The sequence below is a fragment of the Podarcis bocagei genome (genome assembly GCF_964188305.1).
Source record: "Podarcis bocagei genome assembly, chromosome: 7".
Classification (NCBI taxonomy): domain Eukaryota; kingdom Metazoa; phylum Chordata; class Lepidosauria; order Squamata; family Lacertidae; genus Podarcis; species Podarcis bocagei.
In genome coordinates, this window is record NC_138132.1 from 24,865,406 (window position 1) to 24,884,992 (window position 19,587).

At 38.1% G+C, this 19,587-nt stretch overlaps 1 protein-coding gene across 33 annotated transcripts in view; it reads right to left on the reverse strand.

The window, feature by feature from the left end:
* EPB41 (erythrocyte membrane protein band 4.1) overlaps window positions 1-19,587 on the reverse strand; it is a 101,156-nt gene that overhangs the window by 32,367 nt on the left and 49,202 nt on the right. For 7 of the 33 annotated variants that reach the window (XM_081201899.1, XM_081201870.1, XM_081201886.1 and 4 more), the window contains exons 11-19: window positions 19,094-19,266; window positions 18,215-18,331; window positions 16,278-16,394; window positions 15,759-15,884; window positions 14,002-14,207; window positions 10,069-10,125; window positions 9,891-9,932; window positions 9,092-9,154; window positions 3,312-3,491 (exon numbers count right to left, since the gene is read on the reverse strand). In XM_081201899.1, coding sequence (XP_081058025.1) covers window positions 3,312-3,491; window positions 9,092-9,154; window positions 9,891-9,932; window positions 10,069-10,125; window positions 14,002-14,207; window positions 15,759-15,884; window positions 16,278-16,394; window positions 18,215-18,331; window positions 19,094-19,266 — 1,081 coding nt within the window. Of the gene's footprint in view, window positions 1-20; window positions 1,328-1,718; window positions 1,770-3,311; window positions 3,492-9,091; window positions 9,155-9,890; window positions 9,933-10,068; window positions 10,126-14,001; window positions 14,208-15,758; window positions 15,885-16,277; window positions 16,395-18,214; window positions 18,332-19,093; window positions 19,267-19,587 lie in introns of those variants that run through there. The other 26 variants (XM_081201883.1, XM_081201894.1, XM_081201895.1 and 23 more) reach the window with 23 other exon arrangements.

A 19,587-nucleotide genomic window follows, 5' to 3' on the forward strand; every position in this document is an offset into this window, starting at 1 on the left:
TTTAAAAAAAAGAAGAGTTTCAGAAGACTCCCTGGAAGATTGAACTAGAGACAGAAGGGTTAATATGGAAAAAGGCATGGCAGCTTCAGCCAAGAGTTGAAGAACTTTATAGTCTTGATGATATTTCACAGAAGCCCTCAATTTCCAAAATCACAGAAAAACCAGCCACCACACAGTCAGTGCAAGGACCACCAAAAAAGACATCATAAAGGGAATGCGCGGAGAAGGAAAAGCTCTAGAGTATAGGCGGCATGTTTTGAGCGATTTCTGCTCTTCAGGAATTTGAATAGAAATCTTTGCCTGGATTTCTTCATTTGTTTGTTCGGGCAAAGTTCCCTCAGTAGCTGTCTCTTGCTTTTTATTATTATCTTCATCCTGCACTAACAGAGGACGTTCCAGTGTCTGCTTTCATGGTAGAAGATCAAGAAAGACAGAGAGATGAACAAAATGACAGGTGGAAAGTGCTCAAAAATGATACTCGGGGATGTGCAAGGACAGAAGTCAGAGAAATTGACATGAAGTTAACTAAAGTGTGCTCTGCTGCTGCATTCAATACATTCATCCACTAATCCTGTACATTGGGACCAGACTATAGGGACAAATACGAAGTGCTTCCTAAGTGGGTAAATTATTCCTAAGTTGATAATAGTTTTCAGTGGAGAAACCCATTTAATGTTAACTCCACCCATGTGCTAAAATACATCTTTCAGCATTAAACTGTAGAAATATTTGCAAAACAATATCCTTGTTGAATTACAAAGAGAAACACTGTTGTACAAAACGTTGGTCATAACTTCCTATGCTACACTGATCTTCAGAATGGCATTAATTATTTGATACTTAAATTGTAGTGCAAATATAATTGAATTCTGTCAAAGATATTGCCATGGAAGATAGTATCAAAAGTTCCACTTCAAAATTATATTGTGGTTAAAGTGCAAAGTGTTCAGTCACTTGAAAAACCAATAAGCTGGAATATTATTTTTTTAATGTTACAATTACAAAGAATGGAGTTACTCCACATTGATTTCATCTGTGTCACCAGTGTGTAAAGAATATAACACAATACAAAGCTATATTGCAGTTGTATATGAAAACTAAGTGTAAGCTAGAAAACAGGGAATTTCTTTGTTTTGGTCTGTTCAAAACATATTCTATACGTTTATTTTTGCTATGTATGGCAAATGAAAGCAGCTATCTAGGAAAGGAAAAAATTAGCTCTCAGCTCTCTCAGCTGAGTCAATCTTCTTTGATCAGCCTGATATTTGGGGACATTGTCTTTGCACACCCCTAAGTGATGGGTATCAGGGAGGAAGTAGCTGGGGGGCTGGGCAGCAAAAAAAATGATAATGATACAGAATGCAAGAGAGTTTAAAGAAAAACAGGAAAAGAGAGGAAGACAACATAAAAAGAACAGGGTACAGTTAAACTTTCATAATTGCTCTCTCTCTCTCTCTAAATATATGGCAACATATTCATGCAACTTTTTCAATCAGCCATGCGCTGAAAAAAAGCAACTGAAAGCTGCAAAAGCTTGCAGCAGCGCAAATCCTTTTTGAAAGTGTTAGAACAGGAGGCTGTGAGAGATGAAACTATTTAAAAAGGCAGCCAAAAGAAAATGCCACTCAGCAGCTGCTGTTGAGGGTTTTGGTTTTGCTCAGTGCCATTACAACAGCAAAAGTCTGCTTCAGAAGCACATATCAAAACAGCAGCTTTACCTCTGGCCCACCAACCTGTCTCTCATAGGACTGAAATGTGGCTTGCTTGACCTGGACATGCACAAAGTATGGAAAGTTCAGTTGTTTTGTGATGTAGAATAATAATAATAGTAATAATAGTATCACAGCCCCACTGTACAGATTACCAAGATTACTGCAACAATAAAAAGGTAGCCTTCCTTCCACATAAGACATCTTATTACAATTGTTAATTACAATTCTTGAAAAGTCCACCAGTCTAATGTTCGATCCCTATATTGGCCATCTGCATATTCTAGAATTGCAGGAGGTTTTACTCGATGGCCCTTGGAGTTACTTCCAACTCTACAATTCTATGATCATTTGCACAGTTCATGGAAGACAAACTTGGGAAATGAATAAGCATTCTCAAACATTGCCCTCAAGTCACAATAACCACTGTTGTAGGAGGGAATGTATCAACAATTCAATTTGCACATATCCAGCTCTTACAAAAGCAATACTTGCAACGTCTGCTTCAACAACATCTTGCATAAACTTTACTTTAATCAGAACTCCCAGCCAAACATTTAAAGTTTTGTGTGCTGTTTCACTATCATCAACAAGGATCAATCCATTCATATTTTTATCTTTCAATGTAAACGTAATTGTAATCAGCTGAAAAATACCCTCTCATCTCCTCATTAAACAAACACCAAACTGTAATTTCTGGACATTCTAAGTTCACTCAATATTTAAAATGCCAGATGCCTTGAATATTAAATTAGAAGAAGTATTTATTCAAACTGAACTAAACATTTAATCTAAGCCAGTGCTATTTAACATTGCATTCAGGTTACTGGGTTGGATCCAAAGAACCAGGAGCTGATGGAACATAACTTCTGTTCCACAATGCTTGCATGGGGGTCCACAATGAGCAGGTTCTATAGCGGTTCTCATTCTGCTTCTGTTTGTGAAAGAAACAGCATACATTCTTGTACAAGAAGAACATTGCTGAATTTAGAAAGATGTTTTCTCATGTAACATAATAGCGTGAAGCACAAAGCAAGTCCTTTTGCAAGTGAAAGTCACTTTCTGCACATGGAAGAAGATCTTTGGATCCAAGCCACTGAAACAACAGTTTTACTGCAAAGGTTGGTAGTAATGTCAAAAACAAATTCAGCTACTTCTTTTTTTCTAAGTAACACAGAACCACTAGCTGATTATTATTCAGAGAGCCCAACAGTTACCCTTTTATGAAAGTAAAAGACTGAGACATACATATATACATAGGTCTTGCTCACTAAATATAACAAAAAAGACCTTATGTTGTCACAGTATGACTTTTCAACCCCTTGACTTCAGCAGTAGTCTCACAAGATTTGAAAAAGAATTACTTCAGGCAAAGTGGTTTGAAAGCTATGAAAAAAAACTGTCAGCTAAGATCTGAAAACAATTCTCACTCAATATACAGAACAGGAATCAATAACAAAAATAGAAATATTATTGCATTACCTTTGGTTTATTCCACCCACCTCCCCACCCTGCACTGTACTTCCCTGGAGAACAAAAAGCTGGTTTTGTTAAGAGCAAAGCCAAGCAAATCACCAGTTCCATGCTATGTAAAGTACTCACTCCTTCTACTCCTGTGGGGATCTGTCCATTGATGTTAAGGGTCCTGAAGGGAGAATGAGTTGAGAGGCGCTTGTCCCATTCACTTGGCCGTGGCTCAGGGACAGATTCCATAAAGTTCTTCTTCAGTTCGCTAATGCTAGCATGATGCTTCTTTATCCCCTCTTGAGGTTTATCTAGATCCTATCATTCAAGAAAAAGAAGCCAAAAAACAAACCAGCGAAAAATTTATTAGACATGCATTTGCCGCCTTCACACTATCAAATTCACTGCACTAAGTGGCTCAGGCTCCATTAGCTCTACTCACAATCTGAACTAAACACACATTGGGAATATCACTTTTTCTTCTTTCCTCAGAAATAAAAGGATATACCGTATTTTTTGCACCATAACACTCACTTTTTTCCTCCTAGAAAGTAAGGGGAAATGTCTGTGCGTGTTATGGAGCGAATGCCTACGGGTGGCGGGGGGGATCTGCTGCAGTCGTGAGCAGAGGATCCGTGGTTACAGCCTGCACCAAAAAAATCACGCACCCACTGTTGCCTGGGGCCACAATGGTGCAAAAACATGGTTACAAAGCATGGATCCACATGGATCCTCAGGATTTTTGCATTGGGCCACCCCAAACTCACCGTCAGATCACATGTCTGTGGCTGCAGCATGAACCACAAAAATCATACATCCACTGTTTCGTTTAGAATATTTTTTTTCTTGTTTTCCTCCTCTCAAAACTATGTGCGTGTTATGGTCAGGTGCGTGTTATAGAGCGAAAAATACGGTAATTTTCTAATGAGTTATAGGTGTCCCCCAGTGAATCATTTGAGTAGTTTTCAGTTTGAAATCTTCTTACCTAGATTAACAAATAAACTCAGAACTATTAATTGAACACTGTCTCTCCAAACACACACCCATTGTTTAATTACTTTTACATAAAAGTAACTATAAATCCCCAATGCACGATAAATAATGTTAGCTTCTTTAAGGCTGCAATCCTGTTACCAACTTACCTGGGAGTAAGTCCCATTGAAATCAATGGGATTTACTTCTGAGTAGACATATATAGGATTGCGCTGTAAGAAGCTGGCTCTAGTGCCTGCTTCTATGATATACTGTACTACTGAGCTTCACAAAAGCAGCTTATGCATATCCTTTTTTTGCAAAGCATTAGCATACATTGATTTAAGCAATTCAAGAAAAAATAATTCGGGAAGGATGCCAGAGGTTATACAAAAATCAATTAAGTCACTGGCAAACCTAAATTCAGAAAATTATGTTACTTCCCCCTTGCACTTTCCACAGTAGTGTGATTGATTTATCATACTTAGAAGGGGAGGGAAAGACGGGGCAGTATATGTGGCAATTTTCCATGTGCAGGAAGCATTTTGCTCTGAAAGATGAACTGAGCCCTTGTAACCTGGTGTAGGACATATGACTGGCCTAGTTCCTCCTTGCAAGTTAAGGGCTGAAAGAATTCAAGAACTTGAGAGTGTTCTGGCTTGCACTCTGAACACTTTCTATTATGGCTTCTAGATTTGCCCTCTGTTGTAATCACATATGAGAAGTTTCCAGATAGTGTAACAGCCATCCAAGCCACTTATTAATATAGAAGAGAATTCAGACTGCCCCAAGAAAAGTCTGAATCATTAGGGCTGTATCCAACTAAGTTCTATTCAGAGTAAACTAATTCAAATTACAGTGGTACCTTGGCTTAAGAACAGCTTAGTTTATGAACAACTTGGATTAAGAACGCTGCAAACCCGGAAGTAGGTGTTTTGGTTTCTGAACTTTGCCTTGGAATAAGAACATGTTTCGTTTCCTGTAGAGTGTGTTGCATTTGTAAATTGAGTCCCCCGCTGCTATGGGAAAGCATGCCTTGGTTTAAGAACGGACTTCTGGAACAGATTAAGTTCGTAAACCAAGGTACCACTGTAATGGATCCAAGTTAGACTTGGAACAGGAGTGCGGTAAACACTCCCAGGTAGGTATTTTGTGTTGTTGTCCTTTAGACTATATTTTTGCTTTGGGAACTGCTGAGACGCCTCAAGCTCCTCTTGTTTCAGGAAAAATTTCCGAGGCTGGGTCATAAGACCCCTGAAGTGATCCAACCAGAAGGAAGGCTATACCATGTAAAATGGCTCTTAAAAATAGCCATATTTCTACTTAATTGCAATATCCATTAAATTCAATTTGTGCCAATCTGGGACATAATTAGACTGAGTAAGAAGATGTCAACAAGATTCGGGCTGCAATCTTACACATGCTTTCCTGGGAGTAAGTCCCATTGAATACAGCATGATGTTTCAGTTAACATAAACAGGGCCTCATCATTAAGCAGGGTTACCCAATACTAATGGAATCTAACAGTGACAGTAAATCTGTGACTCTCCAGCAGGAATATAACCCCCTTCTTCCCAGATCATTGACAAAGCAGGCAAAATCTGAAGGGGAAAAGATTCCCCATCCCTGCTCTTACATGTTAAGAGCTCCAGTCATAAAGCTGTTTTTTACTCCAGAAATATTTATAGAAATGCGGGCATTTTAGTCTGTTGTTTTTGCTGCAAATGATAATTGAATTTTAAACTTGGTTGTTTTTATTCCAAAATATTTTAAATGGCCAGATTTTATATTTTCTGAGGCAGATTTGTATAATCCAAGATCTACCTCCTTCCCAAAAGCCTATACAATTAATTAATTAATTAGTTAAGTCATGCCCTATGATTTCAATGGTTCTACTCTGAGAAGGACCATGGCTGCCAGGGCTTCATTGCAAGGTCATGCCACCTGAAAGAGCAAAAAGGGAGCTTTTCATTATCAAGTGTGCCACTGCTTCAAAGGATCATATGGTGATTTAAATCTAAGACAAACTGCACAAATTGAAAACTGGAGAACAGCAGATCATAAGGTGTTTAACTAGGTCTTGTGTGCTTCTTTTCAATATTGTGATCATTCCTGTGGTCTGATAAGATAAGACAAACACTCAGGTGCTTCAGTGGATCACTCTTCTTTCCTAAACACAATCAGATGGAACTAAACTTGCTTGTCCGATACACAAAGTCAAAAAGAAAAAAAATAACCACAATCAAGGTTATAATTAGAGGGTTTTTTGTTTTTTATTTGATGACCAGCGAACACCTGCAACAAAACAGTTAAGAGTCAGACCAGGCATGTGAATGGGAGTTGGTAGTAGGCACTGGATCATAGAGAGCCTTATATGGCTACGGGAAGGTAACAGTACTGGAAAGAGACATGTGCATGAAGTTATTAAACCTCAACTGGAAGGAGGTAATAGATTAAATTATCAGATAAAGGACAGACTAAATTATCATGGGTGAAATTTTCACCACCTCTTGCCAGAAGAACTCTTCTTGACTGGATTACAGACCATTTTACTGATGTACAAAAGTTCTGCACTGTAGCAATCAAACCCAAAAGCTGTAAATCACTAAATTAAACTTCAAAAAGTAGTTAGTGCATTTTAAAAGAAGAGACACCGTTTACGAAACTCCTATTAGCTGCTATTTCTGTAAACGTGGATAAAAACACATAGCACATAAGAATGGAGTCAGTATAAGAAGCCACACATCTCCAAATATCAGCAATATATGATTGGAATGTTCAACACTTCCAAGATCTGTGGGATACAAATTTAATCAGTATTAATCTGAAGGCAAGGTAGCCATGATCTACATTGTGTAGTCAAAGCAACATAAAATTTAGTGGTTCTAGAATAACAAGAAATACAAAAAAAGTTAAATCAGTTGAAATATAGCAAATGGCCTATGCGAGGAAAATAGCCCCACTCTGCTGTGTGGAAGCAGCTGTCTACACTTTTTAAAACATGCATTCAGAGAAAAAGCTTATGTGATGACATTCTAGTTCCAGGTTTTAAAATTATTTGCAGAGTTAAGACATAAACTACAATAATATCAGTGCTTTTAAATACTACTGAATGATTTGTTAATTTTGGGGAGATGGAATATACCTCCCAAGAATCATATTAGTACTAATTTGGTGGTAGAGTACATGTTCTTCAACAAAAGGTTCCAGGTTCAGTCCCTGTCATCTCCAGGTATGGCTGGGAAAAACTTATCTCTGAAACCTAGAGAGGCATTACCCATTAGCATAAGACAACTAAGCTAGGTAGACCAATTGTTTGACTTGGTACAAGGTACTTTCCAATGATCATCTAGAAATTATGCATTCGGAATGCTCCTTAGGCTTGATCTCCTGTCACTGTCACTAGTTTTTAAAGCAGTACCTGTCCTTTTACATAAAAAAAATGTAAGAGCATACAAATGCCCCAGCAGAAACTAAAGTACACAAAATAAATGCAGTACACCTAGCCTCAGTGTAGCTCAGTGAACTGAAAAGAATGGAATCCACTGCTTGGTGGATTGTGACCATGGTTCCCTAGTAATTCTACTAGATATATTGCAAATCACAAAGATGGCAGAGCTTAATTTGCGGGGGAAACAGTCCTTGGTACTAAAATAAATATAAATTGCAGGTAGCGTTGAAGTCAGCTGGCAAGGACAGAAATCCTCAAACTAGAGGAAGATGGCCATTTGCAACTTTGGGTGGGATGGAAGTCAAGCACACTCTCCAATCACTAGGTATTACTACTCAATTTGGGTTCTACTGACAAACCCTTATGACTTTCCCTTATGCAGGATATGAAATTAAATATCCAGTTCTGCTAATACTTTTCTTGTACTCTTCCTTACAAGGTACCCTGAGTTCCAGTTAGTGCTAGATCCAAATCTGAGTAACTGCATACTTTTGTTCTTTCAAAAGGAAAGGCATCAATTGATGGTCTCTTTGGTACAACCTTAGACCACTTTTTGCATATAGCATGCATGGTCTGCCCTAATTTAAGGCTGCAATCCTATACGTAGTTTCTTTGGAGTAAGGCTACTGTACTCAATCAGATTCACACTGGAAATCTAGGTAACACCTCTTCCTACTTACAGAGTGGGCTTTTCCACCAGGAAGATTCCTCCACCACTACGCTTCTTTTATTTTGTTAAGTGCCTAAAGAGTTATGAGGATCTTAAATATTTATTTACTGCTTTATGATGGCTTCATTAATCCCAATGAAAATATTACCCTACTGGTATTTCCTAATTTGTAGCGATTCTTCTACTATAACCAACAACTGCCCCTCTATACACCAGGAGGGGGAGTATTGCCCTTCTGATGTTACTGAACCCTCAACTCCCATCAACCCCAGGCATCAAGACCAATAGTCAGGGATGATGGGAGTTGTAGTCCAACAATATCTGGTGGACACAAGTTAGTCATCCATGCATCGTATCTTAAAGGAAAAGGCACTGGAGAAAGATCAGGGCACAAATTTAGTGTTCTGTCAGAACCCTATTAAATATCTATTCTCAAGTTGGTAATGGGCTTACAGGAAATAGAATGGCATCACAAAATGCAAGTCTGAAAACCTGGCTACCTCCTTGGTTCCTCGCAGCCCTTGACTTTTTGTAGACAGCCATGTAATCAAGTCGTTGAGTTTTTAGAAAACACTCAAGTGAAAAACTATCCCAATCACATATTTTTCAGGTAAATTCAACAGAAGAAAAATCTAAACAGGTAGGAAAAATGGCTGTATAGTGTCATGTTTATTGCATGCAAAAGCCTATTTCAACGTCTTCATGCAACAGCATGCAAAACAAAAACAGAACAAATGTAGCAGCAGAGGAGGAAAAAAGAGTTCAGCAAAGAATGCAGAGGGTCCAGGCAAACGCAACCGAAAGAAGCTTCAAATTCATACAAACCTCCAACATTAAATTGCTATGTCTTATATAAATGTTTTCACCATCTAGTCTCTTTGATCTTTTCTGTGAAAGTGAAAGAAAGGGGGGGAACAAACAAAAAAAAAAGCACAAAAAAAATTAAAAGGTTGTTGTTGCAGGAATTTGCAAATCGGAAAACGAAAAAGGTTAAATTAACGTTTGGAGAGCTGTGATATGCCAATGGGGCGTAGGGTATGGAGCCACAAGATCATGTGAAGAATCTGAGAGAAATGAAAAGTTTTGCTCGTGAATCATGGGGAAATGTAATGAGTTCCCTTTAAAAAAACAGTCCCTAGGGCTTCACTGGCCTATTTGTGTTGTGAGCACTCTCTCAGTAAAGAAATGATCATGCACTTTCTATGGAAGGCAATACATTTTGAGGAATACAGCTGCATGGGACATCAGAATGTCCTGCTGGGTTAAAATCGGTATTTATTAATATTAATAAATGATATACTTAAATATATGTATGCAATCTGAAATATTTTAATCTGTTCCTTCTTATATTACTTCTGCAGTCAAGCATTTTTCACTTCCTTAAATGCTGACTTTTCACAGTTCTCATGGATGGATGAGTAGATTTTTATAAGGAGCCAAGAATTAAGTTGTTATCTGCAACGTATAAAATCTAGTCCAAATCATCTGGACAGAGTAGAGTGTCTTATAAATTAACAACTACTGATTTTTTAAAAGGCACATGAAGCAACCAGGACACTGTCTTTTTAAATATGCATGAATGAGATGGTAATTTTGCTTTGATGAAAGTGAAGAAACAGCTAACCTTCCTCATTCTTATTGGTTCTTCCTCTTTTCCTGCACGCTGCTGTTTTGTGATAGATTATATAAAAAATGGGGAGGGGGAGGAAAAAATTGTTCATTTATTTATTTTGGAACTTTCATCTTTCAGCCTTAAAAATAAAAAATAAAATAAAGAATACAAGCAACCTAACCAGACAAACCTGATTTTGGTCACCATTTGTGGTGGGTACTGACACTTCGATATGCACTTTCCCCACCTACATTAAAAAAATAAAGTGGCAAAAACATTTTTTTGCTTTGTTAGTAGGGTGTTGAAAACAGGTTTGTTTCAAAAACAGCTAGTCGTTTTTGAAACATTTGTAAGCATGCATTAAGTAACATGCAGATTTTAAAGAGTTACAGAAATAAGTGACACCATACCTTTACAGTGACAATTTGTTAGTTCACCATAACTTACTTTGAATTTAACATTTTATAATGTTTTTATAGATATTTTTCAGAAATAAAATATATAGAGAGAAATAAAATACAGTAAGAAAACAATTTTGGAACAAGTTCTAGATTCAATTTTCCTATCCACTCTCTGATCAAATTTAAGGGTTAATACATTTTAATAATGCTAATAATAATAATAATAATAATAATAATAATAATAATAATAATAATGTATACCCCACCCATCTGGCTGGGTTTCCCCAGTCACTCTGCACAGCTCCCAACAGAATATATATAAAAAGAAACAAAACATCAAACATTAAAAACGTCCCTAAACAGGGCTGCCTTCAGATGTCTTCTAAAAGTCAGACATCTCATGGGAGGGCGTTCCACAGGGCAGGCGCCACCACCGAGAATCAATACCAAAGATCCCAAAATTTACTTTAAACATGCCTAAATGCTTGCACACATCCAGTGTGTTTTTTCACTTATTCTCCCTTTGTAGACTGGAAAGAATATCACAACATACTGCCTAAACTCTCCCCCCACCCTGAACAGCTCTCCCCCCACCCTGAACAGTTTCCCACATGGCCTGGTTCAAGTTCCTTGAGCATGTGGAACTATTTATTTTATTTGTATGCAGCTTCGTAACAGCTCCGAATAAATACCACAAAGCAATCAAACTCAAAACATCATGCACGTGATCATATAATAAACATCAATATAATCACAAATAACTAAGTAGTTGTCTAGTTCTTTTGATTCCCAGTTTAAGAGTAATATACGTTAAGACAGTAACTCTTCTCACATATTTAAGGAAATATCTAACTTTAAAAGTTATATACTAATAAGACATTTCGAGGGAGCTTTTGGAGAGGCTCCTATGCAAGCCCCACTGGATATTTTTAGTATTAAAGTTTTTGTGTGCACAATCTGAAAGTGGACTCACGTGCTGCACCATAAACCAACTGTGAAACTCTCCCAAATTTTAAGTCTGGTTTGCAGTGAAGCATGATATATGTACACGGATATGCTCTTTCGGGTGGAGGAAAGAAGACTAAAAGCCTACTATGTGAAAATCTAGCTACATGATCCTTTGGGATACAATGATTGAAATAAATGTACATTGTGTGGTGGTGCTATCAACTCCATTCGTTCCTATCTGTCAACTTACTGACTTTATCTGAATTACTCCTATTTCTGGATATACACACAAATACAGAACTGGTTCATGCTGTCAATTCTGGCTCCACTGAAAATGCCTTCTCAGCTGGTATTGCAATAGCTGAAAATGTGTATCAATGGAGATTCTGGTTCTTATGTGACCATCTCCATACAAATCACTTGGAAAGCGCTGTAATGGAGATGAAAATGACCCTGAGAACTGGCTCTCAGATTTCCTGTTGGGTCATAAAAATGCCTTGATGGAATTGACTCATCAGTGGGAAGCTAAATGCTCCACAGAACTTTACCATCTTATTTGACTTCCTTGTCTGTAGCGGCCCACAGATACGCCTTTATTAAGGCAAGATTTAACGTCTTTCCTTCCAATGTCTTGAATAATAGATTTTCCAATGGTCGGATCTCAGTGGTGTGTGTATGTGATAATAGATCTATAGAATCTTTACAACATATACTATTCTGCTGTTCACTACATTCAGTTTCCCGGAGCAGATTTTTGTCCCCTTTATTATTGGAAATCTCAGGTGACTCCTTGGAAACACAGCTAATACATTTATTGCAAGATTCTGATCCGAGTAGGTCCCTTTCTGTTGCCAGATTTCTGATAACAGTATTAGCCTATAAAAAGAAAAATGGATTACTCTATGATTATTGATTTTGCCTAAATAATATTGATTTATATTGATAATTTGATACTTTAAGCGCTATATTGTTCTTATTTTAATGGAATTTAGAAACTTACGGATTGAGATGTACTTGACTTAAACATAATTTAATTTATTAATTTTATCTTGTTACACCTGTTCTGCTGTATGATGTATTGAATGTGGGCCTATGGCCGTAATAAACTATCTAAGTCTAAGTCTCCACAGAACTCACAAGCAGAGTATGATCAATGGAAAGACCCATTCCCTGATATCATTGTATCTGGTGACAATGAATTATCTGCTAATTATGCAGTGCAAATCGTAGGGCGTCCTATTGTAGTGTCCTGAACTTGTTGGCAATCATAATCATTCAATGACCCACAAGTTCCAAAGCTGAGAAAATAATTTCACACCTTTTCCAAAAACCTCTCTTGCCTATTCCCCTCCCCTGATTATTCTTTAAGCTTAAAATACACAACCTCTTCCAAAAGGCTTAAGAATTAATGCTACAAAGCCCTGCTCATTTCATTTGTCTTTTCCACTTTCTCCCAACTATAGGAACACAAGAACTATACCATATGGCCGTCTGAAGTCACACCAACAAACGAAGTGTATGCTCTACTGTACATTACACAAATATATGTAAGAGATGAGCAGAAAAATGCTAAAGTAGTCCTCTCCTAAGAAGCTTCTATCATGGAGGGTTTATTTTCTTATATCATGTAAAGAATGACAATCAACCTGTGTCTAATTGTCAGCATAAAAAGAACTTGTTAATCCAGGGAAAGCAAATAAACTGATATTCTGTAGCTGCTGAAAGATTCTGAGTTCAAACCTCAGCAGCAGTAAATGCACAAGCTCAGCTCAAGAATAGGCCTGGTCACTGACCAGAATTAGTGGGATTGCAAAGCCAATCAAGCCATGTCATTACAAGTCATATGATCAAGCCATACATTTTGGTTTTGCTTACTAGCAGGCCATAATTTGTAATAGCAAATAAGTCCCTATACACTCGTATAAAGTGTTGCATATCTTTGCAACAAGAGTGTTAAAATCAGAACTTTTCATGGAGAAAATAGATTGTACCTCTCATCACAACAGTGTTGTCACCAAGCCCAAAGGACATCTGAGTACAGCCACAATATGGGACTTAAGAACAAAATTTTCTCCTTAACTCCTACAGATTTCAATGGGAGTAAAATATGTTTCACTGTTTTCAAATGCAGCACTGAAATCAAAACAAGTATGATAGAACAAGCAACTCACAAAGTCACTTGGGACACCAATAAAGCCAAACTGATTGCAAATGCCACAGTGAATACCAGAGTAGACCCCTCTGACAGAGCACAGGCATTTTGGAAGGAACCCAAAGACTCTGTGTTCTCAGAAGAGCCAGAGGGTGAGCAACTCTCTCCAGCTGCAGGTATGCGGAGTTGGAAAGTACAGTCATCCCCCTACCTAGGCAGAATAGTCAGGCAGGACAAGAGAAAGGACTACTGGAAAGTATTGGTTACAAGGTTCATATGGCATATTAGTCACAGTGGGAATTGTTTGGCCACTGAGGACAACTGTGACAAATGTTCAGCTTGAGCATTCTCCTGTGTCAGGAGGCAGGGACAGGAGGGCTGGGCAAGTAGTGTAATCTGCCATTCCAACTCTAACCTATGTCCAGAATACAGAACAAAGAGGAAATAAGGGTCCACTTTCCCTGGTGAGCCAAGGAGACGCCTTTATTGGCTGCTTTTGGCAACAAGGTGTATTGGATGGGCCCTGACTGAGATGAACTCCTACATAAAGGACCCTTCAACTTTTTATTTTTCTCACACACAAGCAAACAATATATAATTTAACACTGGTAGTCTAACATACCTGGGATCCTTCAGCAGGCTCTGTTTTGGTTTTCTCTGGCAGAGTTTGTTCGTGTTGTACCTCTTTTCTCTCCTTCTCAGCTTTAGTGACCACTGGCTCCTTGCTTTCAGATACAACTGGAGGAGTTGGTTCGGTTACATGGCTCTGAGCAATAGCTGGTGCAGATGTAGGCCGTGGGCTTCGGTCTGGTGTAACCACTGCAACTGCTGAGTAGAAATATATTTTGATTTAGTGAGAGTGAGTGAGAGTGAGGGAAACCCCCAAAATCCGACCCCAAAGAATGAAAAAACCAGGAGGAAAGGAGTCACAGCAATGCAAAAGAAAGAAGTGCAAAGCAGCTGGCACTGGTTTAATGTGGAAGGCTAAGTTTGTTTTTACCATGTGTTGGAATAAAAGTTAAGAAACCAAAATTAGATATCACTCAAGAGCCACACACTTAAAATGCTAGTCAAATCCACACTGTAAAAGCACTTGGATATTTCAAATGCTGTTTTTATAAAAACAGCTAATTGTGGTGTGAATATTCACCAATATTACAACAAAAGCCAGATTACTGCTGTTTACCTACTACCAATACACTCAAAACCCAAGACCCAAGAAAATATGAACTTGTTGACTATAAACATGTTTGTTTAAAATGGTGGACAGGCCTCAACACTAATGACCCTTGTGATGTGACTTGCAATACTGCAGTTCTTTCCTGTGCTGTGAGGATAGCATCAAAAGCCCTAGGTTGTATGGGAGAATCTACACCACCTTTCTACAAAACCTTTCTTGGAAACTGGGTCAATGCTTGCATCAAGAGGTGACACAATGTGGACTCTTCCTACATGATATTGGGCTGCTGACATGTTTGCAGTGCAGGTGGGCACCGCACAATAACAATGTCAGAGGGCGCTAAGAAAAACCGCTAAGGAAGCAGGAGAATGTGCAAGTGCAGTACCACCTCCTGCCCCCAACACAAAACACATAAAATGTATTAGTATTAATTAATAGCACCGAGAAATTCTTATCAGCCCACAATTGTATATGTCCCCCCAGAAGAGCCATTGCCTTCACAAAAGACATTTTCAAAGGTTAAATTCAAATACCAAGTACATGTTTAATCAATTAAATATACTTAATAATCAAAAACTAAGCTACTCAAGTTAAAGTATGATCTTGGACACCAATCTATGTCTTGCACTCTTTATCATTAACTAGAAGCACTTTAAGTATGGTTAAGAAATTGTGAGCAGGCTGTAGGATCATGCACTTCCTCCTCTGCCTGTTAAGTTCTTTACGGATCCCAAAAGGCAGGAACCTTTTGTGTTTTCCCTCCACACTGTGGGCCTAATCTGCTACTACTGGAAGGTCATGCTTACCTACACTGATCATGCAATTTCTCTAGAGTACGTAAAGTCAAGGGAAAGGCAAAACACAAACGCCCCAGCATGCATTCTGCAAAGGTTAGAATGGCATTCAATCTACATACAGCCCTTTTCAAAACTGCTATCTATGGATGTTCCCTAACTTTCACAATGCTATTTGGTGCTTAAAGAATGATGGTAATTTAAATTATTCTTTAACAGTTCTCAACAGAGCTGTTGCTTCTTTGAAATCTCATACCATTCTGTGAGAGTGCCATGCCACTAGTAAGTTTTTGTCACTGCAGTGAGCACTAGTGAATTCTTAGGTGGTAGAAGCAAGAGAGAGTGTATTAACTACAAAGGAGAAAATATTAGCCACACAAGTGTGAAAAGCTATCACTGTTATACCTGACTCCTCCTGAACTGTTTCAAGTAATAGCGGTTTTTGTTCTAGATTCTGCACCACAATTGTTTTTTCTTCCTTCTCCTCTTCTTTTATTGGGCTTATGTCAAACTTTTCAAGAGCATGTATGGCTAAAAAAAGTTATGCATTCGTTTTAAAACTGTTAAGAATAAAAGGGAAAGACTGCTAGGACTACATTTGCTGGCAAATCTTGCCTTGCCCGAATGCTAACCTTACAGAGTATTTATTATTCCTTATCTTAAGCTTTTAAAAATAAGATTCCAGTAATATGTTTCAATAAATCATGCACTACACAAAGACAGATACAGCATAAAATTGCTATTGTTTTATTTAGAAAGGTTGCATACTTTTGTGTATGGTATGGTTAGTTCAGCGACTATCATGTGGGGGCTTATATTATTGATATTAGCCTTTAGGATCTTAATATTCTCAACAGGGGAGAAAGCAGAAAGGAATGTAGGAATGTTAAACCACACTCATATGAGAAGCTGTCACACTTGTACCTGACTGTTTTTCTAATGATTCCACTAATTTTGTTTCTGGAACAGGAACTTTAAATACTTCAAACTTCAGCTCTTCCTCAGTCACTATTTTTTCAAAATTCTCAAGCGTATCTTTCGCTAGAAGAATTGCACAGTTATTAAACCGCCAGTAAGATTTCAATTTTTAAAACCCTCTAGGTTGTATCAAAGCTTTACTCAAAGCAGACCCATTTAAATTAATGGACCTACATAAGTTGTTGTCGTTGTCGGTGTTTACTGTTCATTGGATTTCTTACCTACCCTTCACCCTAAGGTTCCAGAAAATGCTACAATAATATAAAAATATGTTATTAAAACACAGTTTTAAAAAATAATTTCAGACTAACGGTGTGGGTCCTAAAATCTCTCTCTCTCTCTCTCTCAGGTGTCAAAGGCCAGGGTAAAGAGCTGGAGCTTTAGCGTATGACAAAAGCTATACTGCGAAAGTGCCAGCTGCACCTCTGTATGGAGAGAATTCCATAGATTAGAGGCTGCCACAGAAAATGTCCTCACCTGGATCACCAACCTTCAAACTTCTGAGGGTGACAGAACTACCAAGGCTGCTGCTGCCTTTTGACAATCCTAACACTTGATATATTAGTCATGTCCATTAATTTCAACGGGTTTACTCTGAGTATTACTAGCACTGGATACAACCCTCCCTCTAAAATGCAAAAGTCCAATAGTCAGCCAACAGGCAGAGCTTAAAAAAATTTTTTTTACCTATATGAAGAATTTAGTGTATTAGTGGTACAATCATTATGGTTATATTGTTCTTATCTACAACAGAGGCACACATCTGAAGAGAATACAGTTTGTCTAAAGTCACTTAAGAAGTTAGATCTCCATCACAACTCCACCACCTGCACACTAAAATAAGTACAAAGAGCATGCTTTTGTATTAGCTAAGATGTTGTTCTGTAGGAGGCCACATCTCTCAAGTACTTTTGTTCAGCCTTATAGTATGCAAAGTTAATATTGTGCGCAAGAAATGATTCTCCAGTGCTCAAATAATAAAAAAACCCCACTAGATTTCTAAAATGAATTCATGCAGAAAGAAATGTACAGGGATAAACCCTACTTCATTTGTATAAAGCTAAAAAGGAGCTCCCAATACCAATAAGCAGAATGCTCTGACTAGATCCTGTTGATAAGAATATAACAGAATAACATGAAAGGTTAGCGTGAAGAAGCCAAACTGAAAACTAGTTCAAGACCCATTGTAAGAGTCTTTTCATTACGACAGAAATGTGCTCAGCTAACATAGCAAATGCAAATGTATATTAGATGAGAAGCTATGCAGTTTCTAAGTATCAGTTTTTGGGGAAAGTATTATGAAAAATTTTATGTCTTTAGAGACACACTTAAGTTTTCGTAAGAAACTTAAGGCCTCATTAACATTAATTCTGAAACAACTGAAAGAAGCAAGTGTGTCCTATACACCTGGGAGAGTTTGAATACAATTTTAGGGTTGCAAATCTGTTATTTTCCAGCACAGCAATTACAAAGCTCTCAATCTGAGAATTCAGATGTGGGGTGGTGAGGGGCAGGAGTGGGGGGAGACAGCTCCATCTCAAGTTCTTTTCTTTCCATTCCATTATGTTGCAATTTGATACAGCATGAGCAAATATTTGTATTTCAGTCACCTGACAATTAATTCAAAGTGCAAAGAATTTTGGCCAGCCCTCTGAAATCTATACTACTGCTGATGCAAGGGCTTTTACGGAGTGAAGTACAGAAGTGGCCAACTGTGTTCTGACCAGTTAAGACATTGTTTTATTTCTTTGAAGGGGGAAAAACGGGTGCCAGAACATACGAAGCATTTCAGATTCAGATAAGATGTCTCAGCTCATGAAAGGATAGAAAAGGCACCGCAGAGGCAAGAAGAGAGAGAGAATCAGAGCTACCCACAGCGATACCTGGCTTCTCTCGAATTTGTTCCACAGGTTCTGATTCCGGAACCCCAACCAACACCACATCCTCCTGCTTCTCCTCCTCTACGGGTTTGAACTCTATTTTTTGAGAGCCACGTTTAGCTGAAGAAATTGTGTACATGTTACAGAATATTCAGGATATAGTATATATAAAGAGAACATTGTAGATTTTAGTCTGGATATAATTATTGTTTGCTCTTATTCTTTGTTGTTGGTTCTTCAATTTGAGTTTCAGCAGGGCAACGATGGAAAGTGGAATTTTGCCTCATTCCAAAATAGTTTACAATTTTATCTCAAATTGTACAGCTGTTAGTTAGAATTAACAGGATGCATTCAAAGGCACATCATTTAATTTGTGGGGATAATATAAAAGCTACCTTTATGAACGTTCAGAATTTTAGAGTCCAGTTCTTACATTATCTCATCAGCTTGGGATTCATTACAATCCCAATCATGCCTTGTCCCATGTAACCTTGGACCAAATGTGAAGAGCCTATGTTGTGACTTCTCACACCAGCATCAATGCTCTTAGAAACCGGCTCCTCACATTTCCCAACAGAGAAGGAATGGAGTTGCAGTGGCACCCATGTGTTCAGGATGTGGTAAGAACTGTGTATAAGTTACTGAGTTCTACATTCTTTCTTCCCCTAGGGCATATACCATGGACAACCTCGTAAAACAAATTAATTTAATAATTTTTAAAAGAAAACACCACTTGATAAAGAAAAAACCTTTAAACGAATATGAGCATCTGAAAACCAAATTAAACCGAAGCTCTGAACAGAATCTGTAAACAGAAAATCTACAGATTAAGACTGGTATAAGGGGGTCCCTATAGCAAAGCAGGGAAGTTTAGATACTCACCACCATCAAGACTTCTAGAGGCCCGTTTACTTGCTGTCCGTTCAAACTGTGGTGCAGGTCTATCAATCAGGGCACTAGCTTGTCTTGTCTGTGCCTGTGTCCGACCACTGTATCGGAATTTAGAACCCAGTACCAGGAACCTGCTCTTGGGAATTGCTTCAGTGGATGTTAGCCTAAAATGCATGCGAATATTTCCACATTACTCATCTCCAACCAATAAACCAATAATGACGAGTCAAATAAGATCCAGCGTGGTGGCAATTATTTGCATAAGATAAACCCATAGGAACTTAAATTGTATGAGTTAGATCATGGTGGCCATCACAACCCCAATGGTGTCACCAAGTGCTCCCCCTATATTTTCCCCCCCATATGAGTACCATTCACTCATATGAGAAAAATAAACAGCTGCACTTAGGGTAGCAAGCCATGGGAAAAGTCCACAGCTCAGCGGTAGAGCAGATGTTTTGCATGCAGAAGGGCTAGGAGGAACT